Source organism: Vespa velutina, chromosome 1 (assembly GCF_912470025.1).
Source record: "Vespa velutina chromosome 1, iVesVel2.1, whole genome shotgun sequence".
NCBI lineage: Eukaryota > Metazoa > Arthropoda > Insecta > Hymenoptera > Vespidae > Vespa > Vespa velutina.
The window spans coordinates 9,640,065-9,660,828 of record NC_062188.1 but is presented as its reverse complement, the minus strand read 5'-3'; the positions used below and the strand labels follow the sequence as shown (position 1 = coordinate 9,660,828).

Here is a 20,764-nt window from a genome sequence, read left to right as displayed (position 1 = left end):
TAAAAATATTAATAAAAATAAAAGAATATATTAAACCACCTTATGATTTGATCTATAGTTAGAATATTCATATTCTAAAATAAGAAAAAATTATTTACATTTATTTTATTACATTGTTACATATGAAACATCCTTTTTCTCATATTGTATTCATATTATAAAATCGAATATTTTATATGTAACAACTTAATATAGACTAGGTTATAATGTTGATTCTGCATCATTATTTTGTAATGTCTTGAAAATGAATTTGAAGGTTATTAATTATCATTATGATTACCTAAGATCATTACTATATACGTAATTTATAAATATAAATATTCACAAATTTTATAAAAAGATCTAGCGCCATCTATTACTTTTGTAATAATAGGCATGTACTAATAGATACGTTGCGACAAAATCCACCAATCACAGTACTACTACGTAAGCTTTTGTTACAAAATTTTATAAAAAATAATAGCTTCATTTATAAATAGAAATATATTAATATTTATAACTTTTGTGTCAATTTGTTAAATTCTGAAAAAATCATGATTATTATACTAAACAATATTTTAATTAATATTAGAAGTGTTTGAAATACGTAATCATAATTTTTATTAACTAGGGGGCACTACGAAGAAAAGCGTCTGATGCTACATTGAGTCCAAAAATCGTCCGCATAACTCTATTTCCGTTACAGCTTACGAAGAAGCGGTATGGTATTGAACTTTTAAGATAAAAAAGATCTCGAAGCATCGACAAATGCCTCGAGCATATTTTTGTATAAAAGGTAAAATATTATTATTTATGTATAATTGTATGTGTATTCTATTTTCTTTATATACTTATAATATAGTAATAATATAATAATATATTAAGATATGTACCATATACTTTTACAACTTTTACAGTAGATTTTACTATAAAGTATTAATTGTAAAAAGTAAAAATAATATCGAGATTTTTTTTATTTAAAGAAGTTAAAAATAAATGCACAAGTTATAACATTATTTTATATATTTATGTATATATTATATAATAAATTGTATCATATATAATGTTTCAGAATGGGAAATTGGTATGGTTCTCTGTAAATATAAGAAAATTTGCATCTTTTGAATATATATCTTGATAGAAACCAACCAGGACGATGTTTCTCTATAATTTAACATTGCAACGTGCCACCGGCATTACACATGCTGTGCATGGAAACTTTTCTGGAAGCAAAATGCAAGAAATCCTTGTTTCACGTGGAAAGTCCTTAGAACTTTTAAGACCAGATCCTAATACTGGAAAAGTTCATACATTACTAACTGTTGAAGTTTTTGGAATTATAAGATCATTAATGGCCTTTAGGCTTACAGGCGGAACAAAAGATTATATAGTCATAGGTTCTGATTCAGGACGCATTGTGATTTTAGAATATATTCCTGCCAAAAATATTTTTGAGAAAGTACATCAAGAAACATTTGGTAAAAGTGGTTGTAGACGAATTGTTCCTGGACAATATCTAGCAATAGATCCCAAAGGCAGAGCTGTTATGATAGGTACATAATATAGAAATTCATAGATTAAGCCATTATATATAATTTTATAGCCAAATGATTACTTCTTTAATCCGTGTTTCAACTGAATTACATTGATTACAAACATTTTTAATGATGGTATTTTAAATAAAAATGTTATATGAAGAATTAAATATTCGGAAAAATAATATACAATTAATTTTGTAGGCGCCATTGAAAAACAAAAGCTTGTGTATATTTTGAACAGAGATCCTGAAGCTCGTCTCACTATTTCTTCTCCTTTAGAAGCACATAAAAGTAATACTTTGGTATACCATACAGTTGGTGTGGATGTAGGTTTTGAAAACCCTATGTTTGCTTGTTTAGAAATTGATTATGAGGTACGTGTATATATTATTAGCTCAGTTGCAATGGCCATATATTTAAATATAGTGTCAATTCTATAGTTTTACTATATAATCTTCTATTTATAGGAAGCAGACAGTGATCCTACAGGAGATGCAGCTGTTAAAACACAACAAACATTAACTTTATATGAACTTGATCTTGGTTTGAATCACGTTGTTCGTAAATATAGTGAACCATTGGAAGAACATGCTAATTTTTTAGTGTCTGTACCCGGTGGTAATGATGGTCCCAGTGGTGTGCTTATTTGTTCTGAAAATTATTTAACTTATAAGAATTTAGGTGATCAGCATGATATTCGTTGTCCCATACCAAGAAGAAGAAATGATCTCGATGATCCAGAAAGAGGCATGATATTTGTATGCTCTGCAACGCACAAAACAAAAAGTATGTTCTTCTTTTTGGCACAAACTGAACAAGGAGATATATTCAAAATTACTTTGGAAACTGATGAAGATATGGTTACTGAAATAAAGTTGAAATATTTTGATACTGTACCTGTAGCAACAAGTATGTGTGTATTAAAAACAGGATTCTTATTTGTTGCATCTGAATTTGGAAATCAGTAAGTAGTAATTTGCTATGTTTAAATATTTTTAATTAATATTTATAGTGAATATTATAATAGAAAATCTAATTCTTTTTCAGTTACCTTTATCAAATTGCTCATCTTGGAGATGATGATGATGAACCAGAATTTAGTTCAGCAATGCCTTTAGAAGAAGGAGACACATTTTTCTTTGCACCTAGACCACTTCGCAATCTAGTATTAGTAGATGAAATGGACAGTTTATCACCAATTATGGCTTGTCAGGTTAATAAATAATTTTTTATATTATTATTATAATATTTATATTATTTTATAATTATTTATGCATGCACCATTAAGTAGAGAAGTGGCATAACAGTTGTTTCTTCTCTGTGGAATGGTGCAAAATAAAAATTATTCTTAGTCGCCTTTAATTTGTATTTGCAAATTGAAGTGAAACCTAAGAATTACATATATTCATTAATATAGCTATTTGAATGAAGTCTGATAAATTGTATACTATTTTTATTTCTCAGGTTGCTGATTTAGCAAATGAAGATACTCCACAATTGTACATTTCATGTGGCAGAGGACCACGATCTACTTTCCGTGTATTGCGTCACGGTTTAGAAGTATCAGAAATGGCAGTCAGTGAACTTCCTGGCAATCCAAATGCAGTGTGGACTGTTAAAAGAAGAGTTGATGGTCAGTCTATGAATAAATTGATTTACGATTTCTTTGCATGTTACTACTTATTGCTTATGTATCAATGATAGGTCTTATGATTATATTTTCACTTTTCAAATATAGACGCACTTTATTTTATTTATTAACTTTTCAGTTATGATTCCTTTATTTATGAAGTATAATCTTTTAAATTTATAATTATGCAAGATCAAGATTAATTGAAAATTTTGTTTATTCTTTTATTATCTGTTTTTCCTATAATATAAAATAAATGTATATAGATAGATATCATAACTGGAATGGTTATAGAAATATTTATGATCATTTTACGTAGAATCATAAAAAATAAATAACTTCTTTGAACAAAAAAAGGACAGATACATCAACGTTAGTATTGCGAATTTGATAATGTAAATAAAAGTAAATAAGAAAAAATTTAAATAAACGATATTAATAAACCTGGTGTCTTGATACACTCTTATCAAACACCAGTTCTCTCTTACAGGCTGCCTGCACGCTAATGGTTGAGCCACAGAACACAGAATGACCAAAAGGTAAGGACTTCGAAACTGGCACGGATGAGAGTTGATTTGCTCCAAATAGCCCATCCACTCTTTGTGTGCCAAAAAGAAGAGCGTGCACAACCACGATTGAAGACATTAATCGCTTCAATATTCATTCAGTAACATAATTTTATTTCATAATCTAGATTATCTTTTTGATTTTGATTGCAGAGGAATATGATGCATACATCATAGTGTCCTTCGTGAATGCTACTCTTGTGCTTAGTATTGGAGAAACTGTTGAAGAAGTGACTGATTCAGGCTTTCTTGGCACTACTCCTACACTCAGTTGTTCCGCTTTGGGAGAAGATGCTTTAGTACAGGTAAGTACTTTTGATATTAATGTAAATAATAATATTTTTTAACTGCACTATGGTATCTCCGACACCTGGTTTACCACGTGTCGGTCGTCATTTTCTAGTGCGAAAGTAAAATTAGGACTGACGGCATTGTTGGAACACTTAGACAACTACTAAATGTTCTTGGTATTATATGTCCAACAAAAATATAAATGTTTCAAAAAGTGATAGATTCATATATTTTACATATTTATAAGAGCAATATAATTTCTGTATTCTATATTCTAAGTGATAGTTCTATATTTCTTGCAGGTATATCCGGATGGTATACGTCATATTAGAGCCGATAAGCGCGTGAATGAATGGAAAGCACCGGGTAAGAAAACAATCGTGAAGTGTGCAGTAAATCAACGTCAAGTGGTAATAGCTCTTACTGGTGGAGAATTGGTCTACTTTGAAATGGATCCTGTATGTATAATACTATTAATTCTAGTATGAAATATATTCATATAAACGCACAAATTGTTCTCTTTGAATGGTCTTAAATATGTCAAAGATGTAGATCGTGCGAAAAATATACCGCTTTTCTATTCAATTATCGTATATTTGCATTCGATATGGCATTGAAAAGTGGACATTTTGAATTTACATAAAAATTTAAACGTTAATTGCAATTTATTAATTTGCAGACTGGTCAACTGAATGAATATACAGAAAGAAAGAAGATGCCATCTGAAGTAATGTGCATGGCGCTCGGAAATGTAGCTGTTGGAGAGCAACGTTCATGGTTTTTAGCTGTTGGTCTTCAAGATAACACTGTGAGAATTATTTCATTGGATCCATCAGATTGTTTAGCACCTAGAAGTATGCAAGCTCTACCTGCAGCAGCTGAAAGTTTATGTATCGTAGAAATGGGTGTTAAAGATATCGATAATTCTGAGGATGCAACACCACAACAATTCAGTCTTTATTTAAATATAGGTAAAAATATTTTTATAAAAAGCACGATTCTATAAGTAATTTTAATAATACAAAATTATAATATTAATGTTTATTGTATAGGTTTGCAAAATGGTGTTTTATTAAGGACTGTATTAGATCCTATTTCTGGAGATCTTGCAGATACACGTACTCGATATTTAGGATCTCGACCTGTGAAACTATTTAGAATAAAAATGCAGGGTAATCAAGCAGTGCTAGCTATGAGCAGCAGGTCATGGCTTAGTTATTACTACCAAAATCGTTTCCATTTAACACCCTTATCTTATGAAAGTTTAGAATTTGCCTCTGGCTTCAGTTCTGAACAATGTCCAGAGGGTATCGTTGCTATATCAACAAATACACTTAGAATTTTGGCTCTAGAAAAATTAGGAGCAGTTTTCAATCAAGTCAGTTTTCCATTGGAATATACTCCAAGAAAATTTGCTATTCATACCAATTCTGCACATATAGTAATCATAGAGACCGAGCATAATGCGTATACAGAAGAAACCAAACAGCAAAGAAGGTTACAAATGGCAGAAGAAATGCAAGAAGCAGCAGGTGCCGAAGAAGCTGCAGTTGCTAGAGAATTGGCAGAAGCATTTCTGTCGGAAGAACCTAATGAAACTGTTTTTGGTGCGCCAAGAGCAGGACCTGGTCTTTGGGCATCACTTGTAAGAATTATAGCACCTACAACTGGACATACATTCGAAGTACACAGATTAGAACAAAATCTAGCCGCATTATGGTAACTTATATTGCTTTTATAAAATTATAAATTTATTATTAAATACAAAAGAACAGAGTTTTATGTATGTGTTATACTATTCTTTGTTACAGTTTAGGTTTGGTTAAATTTAGTAATCAAGGCGATCAATTATTCCTCATTGTCGGCGTTGCAAAAGAATTTCAACTTAATCCTAGAGTCAGTAATGGAGGCTTCCTTTATACTTACAAGTTAGTGTAATCTCTTTCCAGTATTTTATTTTATATGTATATACCATATATAATAATACATGTACATGATGATAAGCATAATAGCTGTATTTTTTGATGATATTCCTGCAGTGCTGATATACAAGTATATATATTTTTGTACTATTCTACATCGTAATGCATTGTTGAAAATTGTATTTTCTTTTCTCCAGAGTAAATGCGGAATGTACAAGCGTCGAATTATTACATAAGACTGTCTTGGATGAAGTTCCGTTAGCAATTTGTCCATACCAAGGAAGAGTGCTGGTTGGTGTTGGCAGAATGTTACGTCTTTATGATATGGGTAAAAAAAAACTATTACGAAAATGTGAAAACAAACACATTCCAAATGCTGTTGTTTCTATCAACGCTGTCGGACAACGTATATATGTCAGTGATGTACAAGAATCAGTTTATGCTGTTAGATATAAACGCCAAGAAAATCAACTAATCGTTTTCGCTGATGATACACATCCGAGATGGATCACGGCAACTTGTGTACTAGATTACGATACCGTAGCTACAGCTGATAAATTTGGAAACATTGCAGTGGTAAGTTAAAATCGTAAAGTCAATCTGAATATCGTTATTATAATATAAACATTATAACAAGTATGATACTTTTTTAATAGATACGACTTGCTAGTGGTATTAACGATGATGTAGATGAAGATCCAACTGGTAATAAAGCACTTTGGGACAGAGGTTTATTAAATGGCGCTAGTCAAAAAGCTGACACTGTCGCATGTTTCCACGTTGGTGAAACTGTTATGTCTTTACAAAAAGCTACTCTTATTCCTGGTGGTTCTGAAAGTTTAGTATACACGACATTGAACGGTACGGTAGGAGTACTTGTACCTTTTACCAGTCATGAGGATCATGATTTCTTTCAACATCTCGAGATGCACATGCGTTCGGAACATCCGCCGCTTTGTGGAAGAGATCACCTTTCTTTCAGATCATATTATTATCCTGTGAAAAACGTTATAGATGGCGATCTTTGTGAACAATTCAACTCGATTGAACCTTCAAAACAGAAAAGTATTGCAAGTGATCTTGAACGAACACCGTCTGAGGTGTCGAAAAAATTAGAAGATATACGTACACGTTACGCTTTCTAGAATAAATATTTTATAATATTCATACATATATTCATCTCTATTTTGGTTGTTCACAAATAATCATTGGAACATGTAAGTTAATATATTTTTATTTTCGAGCAAACTACATTGATACGTATAGTCCTACTTATAATAATTTTAATTTATATCCACATTGCAATCACATTATGACTACGGAATTATATCGAATATATTAATGCATTAATTCTTAATAAGTAGTAATATTACAATTTATAATTTACTAAGTTATATCTTGCGTGTTTTGAAATTGTACAAATAGTATACGATATAAAAAAAATCGAAAATTAGATTTTCGTTCGTGTTATGTAGTAAAAATATTGCTTTTTCTAGTTTTCTAGTAAAGAAAATATTTAGTAATTAATTGAATTGGTAATTTCAATGTGTCCGAAAACATACTTTAGATACTTTAACTTAACATTAAGTCATTGCCTTTATAGATCAAATAAAAAAAGTCAATAAACTTTATTACGTATGCAAATTTGATGAAAACTTCATAAAATTAATAAATGTGAATTAATAAAATATAAAATTATTTATCTTATTATAAGTAAAGTGAGTGTAACAGTATTATACTAATTCTTTTTTATATAATACAGACTTATCTAAATTTGTACTGATTGTGAAATATGTAATTTTTTATTTATTTTTTTTTTTTTTTAACTCTTTCATTTCCTGTATTAATCTATGTAACAGATACTGTCATTATCAAAACGGTTGTGACAGTATATATTTGTTATTTCAAATTTAATATTCTTTGTACATGTTTATAGATCATAATCACCATTCTTTTTGTGAATTTAAGATAATGGATAATTTTTAATGTTGATTATATATCTAATAATTTGGTCATTATAAAACTTTTGGTAATATAAAAAATACTTCGTATAATGTCGTAATTCTTAAAATTTTTGGTGCAGTTATATCAAATAAAATATTGCAATCACTTTGCATATTGATATCGTCAAACAACTTGAAAGTAATATATATATGTTACTTATGCAATAAAAATTGTGAAAAATTTACTCTTAATCATCTATTATACACAAGTTTTCAACATTATAGTGATTATATTTATTTAGTAAACGTTTAGGAGCTAATTGTATACAATATTAATATTTTATACAATAAATATTCATTGAAGGAGAAAAACAGGTAACCATATTTTAAGATATTATTCCATTGGCATATTACAGTACATTGTAACATCTTAATCCTTAGAAATTATCATTTAACAATAATCATTAAACTGTTTTTATACACAATCTCATATACAATATTCAATAAATATATAATATCATATAAATTACATGTTTCCTTGTTGCAATTTCAATTATCTTTGTGGTATACATATTCTCAAAGAATTCATTTAATGTAAAACTCGATAACTAGTTATTTACATTATTTTGGAATAACAGTCAAACTTTATGAAATAAATAAAAAGGATATAAACAATAGTATTGTAAAGATATTTTTATTACAAAAATGATTTATATATTTATTATGCGATAAATTTTCTTATAATTATAATCTTGTGTCGAGTCTTACATGCTATTCTTTTTTTCTCGTAAATAACATGAACACATCGACGAATAATTGCAGTTTTTGGAAATATGCAATAAAGTATATAATGCAATCAAATATATCACATATGCTCATACATAATATAAAACTACATGAAAATATATAAATAATTTTACATAAATTAAAATGAGTAATGATTTCATATTGTTATAATTATATTTTTATTGAATTTGAAGAAAAATCAATCATTATTTTATTACATTCTCAGCTTTTTTCTATTTTTGTTCCCCATTCATTAGAAAATGTAAACTATAAAGGAAAAATTTTAATGCTGTTGATGAAAAAATTGATAATTTAATCTAACAAAACTTCTATAACACTATGCTACATATAATGTACAACGAATTAAAAATATAAATTACAATTCTTAGAAAGAAAAAAATGATTATCACTAAAGAGTTCATGTATATTTATTAGGATTATTAAATGATAACCATTATAGTAATTTATCCTGAATACTGTACCATCTTACCATACCTGAAAAATTATACAAAACATTACAAGTTTATGCTTCTTCATTATGAAAATAAATAAATTATACTAATATTTTTTTTCACTACATTTTTGGTATCATAACAGATTTAAAATTTTAATTTAAAGTACTAACTTAAATTTGATTATAAATATTCTCTAAACATAATAAACATAATCAATATAAATATAAGGCAGACTGGCCTTTGAATATTAAAATAATATAAAAATTTAACTGAAATTGCTATTTTCTTTATCATTAATTTGCATTTCAGTATTGTTAAAATTAAACTGATCCTACCTAATAATCGTATATATACACGTTTTCTTTTAATACAATTTTTCTCTGGACAATATAAGAGTAATTTTGGCATGTTTTAATAATTGAAGCTTCTTAAAAATTACATTGTATAGAACTTTATATTAAATGTTAATTGACAAAAATGAATATTTATTATTATATCGAATAGTACACGGTTGTTAATTATAATTCTGTCCAGTTAATTCGATAAAACTATATTAAATCAATTAAATTTGAAATTTTATTATATATATATATATATATATATATATATATATATATATATATGTATATAAATAAAATATATATATATATTCTATTGTACCTTATACTTACGTAAATCCAATTATGGCTTATATCACATCTCCAGAAAAATAGTTTTAATTTCCATTCAATCATGTTTCCAATCATTCACACACAATGCGCGGGCTAGAAATGAAGCAACATCCTTTTAAGTTTTTTTCCATCATCTAATTGTTTTATTACTTCTATCTGTATTTTTCTGATATTACTGCAAGTCTTTTTTTGCAGAATTTAAATTCATTCTACACTGATACATCGTTGAAAAATAATACAATTAGTTTAATATAATAACTAACACTCTTTTTGTGATGTAAATCGAGCAATGAATATGCGACAATTGATATATTATGTGTTTATGTATGTTGTATATATGTGTCTGTACGTGTTACATGACAGCGTTTACTTTGGTGGGTTCGAAGACTACATAACGTTCGATTTACGTGTGTGTCAACGTATAACTTATTCGATATTATGCATGTAAATTAAATATACTTAAAAACAATAACATATTTTAATTTGATGTATACGCAGTTAGTAGATCAATAAATATTAATATTTTATTTTGAAGGCAATCAAAGTGAAGTATTCACAGCACGTAGAACGAACGTAGGAACGACCGTTATATTAAATATGTCGAGGGTTTTATTATAACAACCAGTGGCAGCAGTGCTTTTCGTGAAGTTAATCATGCAGTAACATATGGTCAGTCAGTCAAAGGGTAACCCAGATCTCGTTCCTTGAGTCGCGTTTGAGAAATAGGTCTAACGACATCATTTACATTTATTTAATTTTCCCCGCGTTAAATGTAAACGCGTTGAACGCATGCTGTAAATAATAAAATAAATTCGTTCGTTACAATGTCGGTTGATCTAATATAAATTTCAACTAATAGCCTTACATATTTCTATAATCGAAAAACTTTATATAACAGGGCTCAGAAAATACCATGTCCTTGCCTTCTACTTAAATTTAAAGCATGTTATTAATTATCCCTGCACAATGGATACATCAGCTAGATGGATAATCATTCTTGACTTTAATATAATCTTCGTACATTATAACACTACTTCAGTCTGATAATTGTTATTATTTTTGTACTGCAAATTTAACAAAGGTCTTACAAGTTTATCATTGTAATGACATTATAAAATTTTTTTTTATTTTTATTTATTTGGGTTATGGAAATGAATATTATGTATTTAGAACACATTTCAGGAACATCCTGTATATTTCCAGCTACCAAATGAAGGTGCTTTTGATACGTATACACATTCTTATAATACTACCAGACGACTCACACATTGTTGTAGCAGAATACACTACATACTATTGTCTATTTCTTAATATAATAGTGTCCTTTTACAGATCTGTTTGTTAAACGTATAATCAAAAATAATTAAAAAGGTAATATAATAAAAAAATTATATTTGCATTTTAATTTGTATATTATTGATAAAAATAATAATTGTATAGCTGTTTTAATATCTGTCTTTACATTATAAATAATAACAGTCTGTTAACATATCTTTGAAATAATTATTACAAAAAGGAACCATAGAGGTGTAACATTATAAAATATATTTTATGAAACAGAAATTAATATAAAACATGCTCCATCCTGATGTTTGTTATTCTTATTTATATTGAACATGTTATTTACTATTACTCACCCCGGAAGAGGAGGAGTTGTCAACGGGCTTGTAAAGTGGCGTTGGTGTGTGATTGTGAATATCCTGAGTCTCATAATTTGACCCACTGCGACTTTGTATTAGAGAAAGTACAAATGCTAAAACAGCACATGAGAGACCAAGTGCTGCAGCGGCAGATAATTGGGAACGTGTGCGTCGCGGTACCCAACCTCCGCTGTGGTATTCCCATATGGAGTATGCCAATAGCGCACTGCTTAATGAGTAAGATAAGCCTATACCAGTGAATACCCACGTATTCTGTGAAGACAAAATTTTTTATTTTAAATAATAATAAGACAAAATATAAAATATATTTGAAAATCTTCTAATAATATTACTAATAATAGAGTTTATTTATGATAACTTACCAATCTGGACCAATTGAAAGGAAATACATAAATAACGTGCGAAATATCAAGAAAAAGAAGTAATGCAGTTATCAAGAAACAGAGAACAGCGACAAATATCATGAATCTCAAACGTCCGGGTAGAGGCAGCATAAAAAGACTGACTTTGGCAGTACCAGAACTGCATAAAGTAACCAAACAAGCTGCGGATGATATCTGTAACATATATATCAAATATATGTCAGTCTAACAGAAAACATTATGTATCACTTTTGGTTCTTTGATATTTTAATATTCTTATTTATAATATTTGCTCTATTATTTTAATTAATATTGTTATAATTAGATTTCTTTTCTATAATTTTACTCACAAGTAGTAGGAGTCGAACAGCACCAGTAGCTGTTTTAAGATGACCCTGTATGTCGCAGTAAAAAACCAAATGACTAGTTCGTGGCCACGGCAGTGTATTTGAGGAAGGGCCATGTCTATGATGGTCATTATGGCCATAATGATCATGATAGTTTGCGTGCGAGTCCCAGGAATGGACTGTGGAATGGATTCCTGGTGAATCCAGTTCCGATGATTGGGAGCTAACTCGCCCCCCTGTTCTACTACCTGCTATTAACATAGTATCATAACCATGTGCAAACAATATAATAGTATACTTATACATATTCAGTACAAATATATCCATGAATGTTTATTGAGTATGAATGTTTTTTATACCGATTTCGAAGTCTTGAATATCCTCAGGTTTAGAATATGCAGAGGGTGGCGGTTCCAAGTCACGAATTTCTTCCAAAAGAAGCACCTCTATTTCGTCGGCTGCGTATAAGTCCGAAACCGAGCGAAGATGATGCCGAGTCTCGCTCATTACTTAGACGCGCTCGTTAGTTTGCTCCTTCCTGCCTGCCGTGTTTCCTTTCTACTTCATCTGCCAACAACCACCACTCAATGTTTGACCGATTTAGATGCTGATCCATTCGTTTGTCCGCCATTGCCTGCAAATACTGCGTGCCATTTCTATACTTGCAGGCAATATCTGTTCCCCACCCTCAGGGCACACCTACAGCAAGTTATATTTATTTTAAACATTAAAACTATATTTTTTATAATAAATAACACGATAAATAAAGCATATTCCTTTACATGTTAAATGCATATGAATTAAGATTTACCACCAAAATGCAGCATAAATAAGTTAGCATAAAAAAAATAATTTTTTATAGCAACAAGATAGTGTTTTTTAAAGCTAAAGCAGTGTTCATACCTTACATACTAGTTTATGCTAACCTTATGAACTATTTTTCAAATTTTATACAATACGCTTGCATTTATTTGATGCAAAAATTTAATGATTGATATAGGATATAGTTGGATATAATTGGTTAAATCCGTGTACCAGTGATCAACGCATAGGTCAACGCGTTGTTTCAAAATTTTTTGTAATAACATGCTTATGTGTTAAGACTTCTTATTAAAACCTGTAATTAAAGACAAAATACAATGATTTTTCTGTTTCACTATTATTTTGTTCAAGTACACATTTGATTCTAAAAATATAAATAATAAAGAACAAGTTAATAATAATATAACATATATTCGTTTACATTTATTAATATTGTAATAAACTAACGATTTGAAGTTTATAATTGAATATATATTATAAATCACGTAATATAACCTATAAGTTCATAATCTGTCAACTTGCAACTTTATTACAGTATCATTATATGTTATCTTATGAACGTTGAATAAAATCGTATAATAAATGCACGCGTATAATCGAAGCTTAAATAATTTATATTTGCATTATTTGCCTTAAGATGTATCAAATAACTTTTAAAAACGAATATTTAAAGGAATAGAGTTTGTTTAACAAATTAATATCTAATCTCTATCCGTTTCGAACTTGTATTTTCATTTATTCGTTACAAGTGGAATAAACCTAAGTTATAAAACATTTTGAAATAATTTTGAAGGTATACCTCTAATCGTTTTATTTATCGAAGCACGTAGATTACATGTTTTTAAAGTTTTCCAAATTGTAATTATCAATTTCTCAGTCAATGGCCGCCATTGCTTTTTGCCTGTTTTGCTTTTGATATACGTCCATTAAAGGATTCTAGGATAAGCCAAGTAGGAAGCCATTGGTCTTTCTTATACTATGTTTCTCATAGTTTCGCCACTGTCTAGAATTTTGATCATTTTTTTAAGGAATAAAATCATCGAAAGATAATTTAAATCGAGAGAAAATAAATGTTTCGAAATGATATTTAAGAAATATGATACTTAGAAAGAAAATATTTAATCAAATTCTTAAGATTGATCTTAAAACTATTCGATATTGAATTTAAACAAATTTTTTATATTTTATTACTTTGTTTATTATTATATATATATATTTAGTAACAAATTTTCATTAATACTTACATTCATTGGTAAATATAACAACGAATAAGATTAATTTTAAGTGAAGATCATTTACAAAGTTTTAAGCTTGAAAACTCGCCCAAAACGTAAAAATTAATTATATATTTAAACTGGATTAATATGATAATTCTTTCGAATATTATACTTTATAGATAGATAAAACACAAAAGATATAATTTAATATTGTTGAAAGTAACTTTTTTTTGATATTATGATTTAAAGAATGTAATTATTAGTATAAGAACATAAACTGTATACCGGCTTTTTCTTTCGTGACCAGTAAAGCGGGTATTGCATGTGATGTATAATGGCGTTATTCGGCAAACGTGAAGATCTAAAATTAGTACCTTGGTTTTCACCGTAAGTAATTAATAAATTAAATAACTCATTAATATATATATACATATATATATATATATATATCATACCATGATTTTTAATAATTTAAAAGGACGGAATGGCATCAAGTATATAAACAAATTTACTCAAACAATAATGATGAACAGACTGAAGCATATGAAACGCTTTTAGCATGGAAGGCTAGGTAAGATATAAACAAAAATTGCTGTACATAAATGTTGTAAAATCATGAAACAACAGAGGATTTTTAGGATGCCAAAACTACCTGTTGGAGTGGATTGTACTCTTTCTATTATTCAAGTTTGTTTAAGAGATCGTGAATGGAGTCCTAAAATTGACAATGCTGAATTACCTATACACTATGAGAATGATTTGTGTTTAATGTATTCTACTGCCATAATGAGATTTTTAAATCATATTTCTAATATTGGACACACCAAGCAAACATCTTTATTTCACATTGCTAAACAACTTAATATTCCAGAATGGATTGTAAATTTAAGACATGATGCTGCCCATGGACATGAATTACCGTCTATCGATGTTCTGAGGATAGCTGGTAATTTATTGCTGACATGGTTACATGTATGTTTTTTAACCAGTATATCGTTTTTTTATATTTAATTATAATCATTCATAATTATATAGATATAGAATTATATAGAAATGGAATAAAAATTAAAATTTTTTTTTAAGGAAGAATATTGGATAGCTGAGGCTAAAGCTTTGGAAAAATATTATGCTAAAAAGGCAGAAATAATAGAAATAAATGAAACAGAAGACACTGAAGGATTTACAGATTTAATTGAACTTTGGGTAGCTATTGGTTTATATATTCGTGCTGGTTATGATCTAGTGGATTCTATACCAGATGTACAATTACAGTAAGTATTAATTATAAATGATGATTCTCTATATATGATTTTATAAATTATATATTGTATTGTAGAGAAACTTTATATGATTTACGCATGTATGCAGTAAAATTAACACAGCAAAATGAGGGCAGTGAGGAAGAATCTGAACATATAGTAGAATTGAAGAATGTTAAAATAAAAAAAAAATATAGTTTATCAGCAGCACGTGCTATTCTCCTAGCTGAAATATCCAGATATCTTGGAAAAAACAATCAGATTGTTAATAAAGAAAATATAGTTCTGAATGCATTATTAGAAAATGAAGCATTTTTATTAACTGCAGATATTTTTACTATCTTTTCTGAAAACGATGACATTGAAACTAACCAAGAAGAGCAGTTACCCATAAGCATAATACAATTTTGGCAAGATGTTATTATTTTATTACAAGATGTAAATATGTTGGAAGCTTTAATCTTAAAGTTACTTACATTAGTAAAAAATGAACAAGAGCCAGAATATAAAAGACACATGGCAGCTTTATGGATAAATACTATTGCTTACGGTTTTGTTAAATTAACTATTGCTCAACAAATGTTTTGCACTTTAGAACATAAATTACGAAAAATTAATAAAACAATATCTCAAAAAATATTAAGTCTCAAAGTTGAAGAGGAAATAAATAAGAACCATCTAAATTTGAAAAATGTACTTTTTTTAAACATATCAAATACACTTCCACGTTTTCTAACTGATATTCATTTTCTCATAGATATTATATTAAATGCAAATATATTCACTAGTAAATTTATATCACCTCTTCTACAACTCGTTATACCAAAACTTGACATAGATCAAAAAGAACACTTATTAAAGTTAATACAAATTTATACGCAAAATGAATTTAATAGTAAATTTGATGGACTTAGTAATAAAATTAATGAAGAGATATTTACAATTGAAGATATTATTAAACTAAATTCTGAACATAATGATGAACTCAAAAGAAAAGAAGAACAATTAAGAAAGACAACATTAGCAGATCAAAATATTCGTAATAATCAATGGAAATTAACACATGGTAAGTTCAAAAATGTCAGTTATATATAATAATACAAATAATATAATAATTTTTGCATTATATATACACAAAAAATTCTATTTTTATAGTACAATATTGTTGGACAGAATGTCCAATTGGTATATTACCTTGGCAAATTGACTCTTTACAATATTTACAACCTATTAAGATAACAGCAACCAACTCCAATGTCCCTATTCCAATATTTGTATCTGATATCATACCTGGTATTGTTGATAAAACAAATTTGAGAATGCAAAGTCAAATTATTTGGGATAATGTATTGAGAAAAAAGAGAAGATTGAAGAGAAAACAACAAAAAGAAGCTGACATAATATATAAAGCGATAGAAACTGTTAAAAAACGAAAATAATTCATGTTATTTATTTTTGGATTGTTGTATTTAGGAACAGTCAATAAAAAATAAAGAAAAATGTAAAAATATAAACAAAAAAGAAATAAAAATATTTAGAGATATATTTTACAATATAAATTATATCATCATGTACATAAATCACATTTATTGGAAATTAATATATACCTATTTTTAGTATAAGATAACAATAACTATATATAACAATACAATTTGTATCTTATATATACACACACAGTTTCTACACATTTTCATCTTCTGTATTTATCATTTATATTTATATTCATAATTTGGATTTGGGAATGTTGTTTTATAAACTATTTATTTACAAAAGTATAATTTTATTTTATACAAAGTTACAAAATCCAGGCACCGTTTTATCACTGTATAATTCTAAAATACAATTATTTTATATATGCTAAAAATAGCAAGATATATACCAAACCATGATTGTATTATCAGTATATTTTGTAGTGTATTCAGATTCTTTCACAATTATGAAATACATTTTTTACTCTTTGGTTAAACAATTGTTTTAATATTTTAATATACAAAAATAGAATACATGTTTGTTTTCAATTTTATTGAACTAATTAAAATGAATATATATGTTTATCAGTAGTATTAGTTCGTGCAAGTACTTCTTGCAATGATTTTGAACTATTAAGACCAAAAGGTTCTAAAGGAAGACGTGATATTGATGCTATTCTGTAATAATTAAATTAAAACATTAAGAATTATAATTTATAAGACTTAGAATTGATATTAGTAAAAAAAAATTACCTTCCACCAGATACATTATACAGAAATTTCCAGTAAGAGGTTCTTAAATTTTGTGGTTCTAAAATACCTGCATGAAAAAGTACTGCTGTAGAGAAGCTATATAGAAAAATAACAAACCATTTAACATCAGGCAGTATTCCTTTTTCTACTCCATCGACACAGATTAACTATAATAAAAATAAAATAATTGTTATTTTAGTATCATAAATATAATTTGTAAATATTTATTTTTTAATATAACATTACATGTAGTACTTTCCACATAAGGTATAAAGCTAAAGTATTATTTGGAAACGCAATAAATGCAATACTGGCAACCAAACCAGCAGGTATAGCAAACTTTGGAGAATCTTTATTATATGTTCTTCGTAGTAAACATGATGTGAACTGAAACATTAATTACATAAAAATGAAGCATTTTAAAAAAGTTATATAAAAGAATATACTTTGTAAAGTGTAGTAAATCCCCCTAGAAATGCAGCGAACTTGAAATATTCTCTCTTAAATAATATTTTTTTTATATTCTTTGATTTTGTAAAAATTTGTCTATAATGAAAGATCAATTGTATGGCTACTTGTATACCATATCCATAACTGAATAATTGTGCTCCGCTCTATAAACAAAAAATAATTTACACATATCTGTTGATAAATAAACTTTTTAAAACATACATATTTAATAAATTTGGATTTTTACCATTAATACATAATGAGCACAGCTGTAAGGGTGTGGACAAGACAAATGTTTACTTTTATTTTTTAAATTATTTATGATCTGTTTGTAAACTTCAAAAGACTTCCAAATAATATCAAAGGTATGACGTTTGGATCTTCTTTCTAAAAGGTTAAAGGTTCTTAATTCTGAAGGTTGAGTGGAAGAAGTGGTTTGAAAATTTTCAATTCTTTTGCCAAAATATTCAGTCTGTTCATATGGACCAATGATAAACCTACAGTAGATTATGTACATATATAAATACTATATTAACAAACTGCTAAAAACAATATAATGTATATTACCTAATAAGTTTGTATATAGAATCTTGCTTGACAGGTTTAGATCGATAAAAGTAAAGTAACATAGCTATGCTTAAAGCAAAAATATAAACTTGTCCATATGGAATGCTTCGATAATATCCTCTCCAAATGCCCATATTAAATAAGGTTTCTGTTGCCTAACAAAAATGTCTTGATATTTTTAATATGCTCCAATTATATATGATCTATTGGAAATATTATATGCTGTCATGTACTTACAACATTTGACACATAGAGACATAATAAAGTACGCCTAGAAGGTTTTTCTATTAAAATAGCAGCTATATTAGATAGAAATGAAGGTAAAAAAGATACTGTAATAATATTCATACATCCTAGCACCCTCCTGAAATACAGTTTAAGATAAAAGAACTGTTTTTACCTAAAGTATATTAAATAAAATGTAAATATTTATTTGTAAATTATATTACCTTAGACCACAAATATTCAGGGAATAATTAAATGCACTCCAAGAAAGAAATGCTGAAGATTGAAGAATTCCTAATATCGTTTGTATAATGATATCTTTTGTTGGTTTCTTTCGTTTCATCAATAAAGTAACCTATCATAAATTACATATCAATTAAATTCTTACGAATGTGTCCAGCGAACACATTTTTATTTGTTTGTTTTTATACAAACTATTGTTGTTTTAATTCAAATTACGCGCAATAAAATCGATATTTACGAGTCTCTTCAGAATCACAATCTCGAAATGTTATATTCTTATATTTAAATGCGAATCTTAAATATTTTAAATAATTTAACAATCGTGACCGAAAAATAGTGTAAATACATTAGGATAAAAAATATGAATATCAAATGATAACAGATAAAAAAGAATGATAATAGAAGACATTTATTATTTCTTTTATGCCTATTATATATAATGACATTGAATATCGCAGAGAGCAAAGTACATATCGATATAGATAAAAAGAATGAAAATGAAAAAGAATAGATACATACGATATATACTATCGAATAAATTTTCAGAGATTCTTGCAAACAGTCTAAGCCGAGGCCCATCGATGCAGAAATACACGAATTTGTCCACCAATGTGTGTATTCCTTACAGCTTGTTTTAATAAATTTACTGAGATTGGCAGGCATTTTTGGTCTTCTTTTCTACTTTCTTTTTCTCGTTTATCTATTTCAATCATTCAATTGTAATTTGTTTTAATACACGGTCGATTCTTCTATTTGGTGCTTCTCTATTTAACTACACTTTGCTTACGTGGAATAGAGAATTTTGTTAAAAACATGCTACGATTATATATAAAACGAAGGATTTATAAATTTAACATAGAAAATCATATATAGGTCTTTCCAAAATTCTTTTTTTTTTTTTTTTTTTGTATATATTATGAAAGACAATAGTAAATTAAAAATATTTCGATGGAATCATATTGCTTGTTATTACTTTTGCAAAATGTAAAATTTCGACACAAAACGGTTTTCCATTGATAGGTGCAATTTGGTTCGAGAACTAACTTAAATAATTCTTGAAACGCGCGGTTAACGAAGACATAACATACTTTCTGCGCTCTTTACAAACTTCTGAGTGCTTGTGAACCGAAGAACGCAATTATATTAACTATCGCTTTAATACAAATTGAAGTTGGCATCCGTGTCCAACAAATAAGTGTGTTTTCTTAAGGTACGTTCACATTTATCAAAGATTGAAAAGATTAATTAGAACCGATGTCTGCTGAGCGTAATTGAACAAAACATCGAAATTGTGTGAATGCAATATTCGAGTTATAATGTATTGTGAATTTTTTGAATATAATCATTTAAATTTGATAAGATAAAAAAATAAAATTTACTCGTTTATAGGTTATTGGAATCTTTTCGGAAAAACGATAATAATCTAATAATCATATATCTATTAACGGTTTTCTACTAACAGTGCGATTTTTGATCAATAATTTATTTTTCTTTTAAAATTAGACGAATGTATTATGTAATTTAATTATTAATTTTGCTTAGATTTTATATTCGTTAATTCAGGCATACGTGTTTATTACATTAATTAATCTAATTGTTTTTTTATAC

The 20,764-nt window shown here is 27.7% G+C and overlaps 4 protein-coding genes across 15 annotated transcripts; 2 read left to right on the top strand and 2 right to left on the bottom strand.

Annotated features, from left to right (window-relative positions):
- Positions 1 to 582: 582 nt before the first annotated feature.
- Positions 583 to 7,177, top strand: LOC124955014 (splicing factor 3B subunit 3). 3 transcript variants are annotated; one of them, XM_047508804.1, is made up of 13 exons: positions 612 to 775; positions 1,052 to 1,532; positions 1,719 to 1,891; positions 1,985 to 2,481; positions 2,565 to 2,730; positions 2,982 to 3,150; positions 3,867 to 4,018; positions 4,307 to 4,462; positions 4,684 to 4,975; positions 5,057 to 5,723; positions 5,816 to 5,932; positions 6,124 to 6,502; positions 6,583 to 7,177. In XM_047508804.1, exons 2-13 carry the CDS (start codon positions 1,136 to 1,138, stop codon positions 7,069 to 7,071), a joined length of 3,654 nt encoding a protein of 1,217 aa, XP_047364760.1. In that variant the 5' UTR covers positions 612 to 775; positions 1,052 to 1,135; the 3' UTR covers positions 7,072 to 7,177. The 3 variants fall into 3 exon arrangements, with proteins under 3 accessions (XP_047364779.1, XP_047364771.1, XP_047364760.1); XM_047508823.1 differs by lacking the exons at positions 4,307 to 4,462; positions 4,684 to 4,975; positions 5,057 to 5,723; ... (1 more) ...; positions 6,124 to 6,502; positions 6,583 to 7,177 and adding an exon at positions 3,638 to 3,686 and having other exon boundaries at positions 583 to 775; positions 3,867 to 4,009; XM_047508815.1 differs by lacking the exons at positions 4,307 to 4,462; positions 4,684 to 4,975; positions 5,057 to 5,723; ... (1 more) ...; positions 6,124 to 6,502; positions 6,583 to 7,177 and adding an exon at positions 3,625 to 3,686 and having other exon boundaries at positions 583 to 775; positions 3,867 to 4,009.
- Positions 7,178 to 8,932: 1,755 nt separating this feature from the next.
- On the bottom strand, positions 8,933 to 13,956 carry LOC124954977. Of its 5 annotated transcripts, XM_047508748.1 has the most exons (8): positions 13,773 to 13,956; positions 13,078 to 13,268; positions 12,511 to 12,850; positions 12,155 to 12,402; positions 11,805 to 11,999; positions 11,419 to 11,694; positions 9,782 to 9,874; positions 8,933 to 9,150 (listed from the first exon to the last, which is right to left on the bottom strand). In XM_047508748.1, exons 3-7 carry the CDS (start codon positions 12,656 to 12,658, stop codon positions 9,857 to 9,859), a joined length of 885 nt encoding a protein of 294 aa, XP_047364704.1. In that variant the 5' UTR covers positions 12,659 to 12,850; positions 13,078 to 13,268; positions 13,773 to 13,956; the 3' UTR covers positions 8,933 to 9,150; positions 9,782 to 9,856. The 5 variants fall into 5 exon arrangements, with proteins under 5 accessions (XP_047364704.1, XP_047364682.1, XP_047364671.1 ...); XM_047508726.1 differs by lacking the exons at positions 8,933 to 9,150; positions 9,782 to 9,874 and adding an exon at positions 9,895 to 10,573 and having other exon boundaries at positions 12,155 to 12,399; positions 13,773 to 13,955; XM_047508715.1 differs by lacking the exons at positions 8,933 to 9,150; positions 9,782 to 9,874 and adding an exon at positions 9,895 to 10,573 and having other exon boundaries at positions 13,773 to 13,954.
- Positions 13,957 to 14,296: 340 nt separating this feature from the next.
- Positions 14,297 to 16,992, top strand: LOC124954884. 2 transcript variants are annotated; one of them, XM_047508484.1, is made up of 6 exons: positions 14,297 to 14,577; positions 14,669 to 14,761; positions 14,829 to 15,162; positions 15,274 to 15,461; positions 15,527 to 16,515; positions 16,605 to 16,992. In XM_047508484.1, the coding sequence occupies exons 1-6, from the start codon at positions 14,525 to 14,527 to the stop codon at positions 16,886 to 16,888; spliced, it is 1,941 nt and encodes a 646-aa protein (XP_047364440.1). In that variant the 5' UTR covers positions 14,297 to 14,524; the 3' UTR covers positions 16,889 to 16,992. The 2 variants fall into 2 exon arrangements, with proteins under 2 accessions (XP_047364440.1, XP_047364446.1); XM_047508490.1 differs by having other exon boundaries at positions 14,529 to 14,577; positions 14,879 to 15,162.
- Positions 16,993 to 17,335: 343 nt separating this feature from the next.
- On the bottom strand, positions 17,336 to 20,350 carry LOC124954940 (transmembrane protein 135-like). 5 transcript variants are annotated; one of them, XM_047508647.1, is made up of 10 exons: positions 20,245 to 20,350; positions 19,676 to 19,856; positions 19,138 to 19,268; positions 18,926 to 19,052; positions 18,689 to 18,843; positions 18,369 to 18,618; positions 18,118 to 18,285; positions 17,918 to 18,058; positions 17,672 to 17,838; positions 17,336 to 17,596 (listed from the first exon to the last, which is right to left on the bottom strand). In XM_047508647.1, exons 2-10 carry the CDS (start codon positions 19,817 to 19,819, stop codon positions 17,482 to 17,484), a joined length of 1,398 nt encoding a protein of 465 aa, XP_047364603.1. In that variant the 5' UTR covers positions 19,820 to 19,856; positions 20,245 to 20,350; the 3' UTR covers positions 17,336 to 17,481. The 5 variants fall into 5 exon arrangements, with proteins under 5 accessions (XP_047364603.1, XP_047364584.1, XP_047364594.1 ...); XM_047508628.1 differs by having other exon boundaries at positions 19,944 to 20,313; XM_047508638.1 differs by having other exon boundaries at positions 20,130 to 20,313.
- Positions 20,351 to 20,764: the final 414 nt, after the last annotated feature.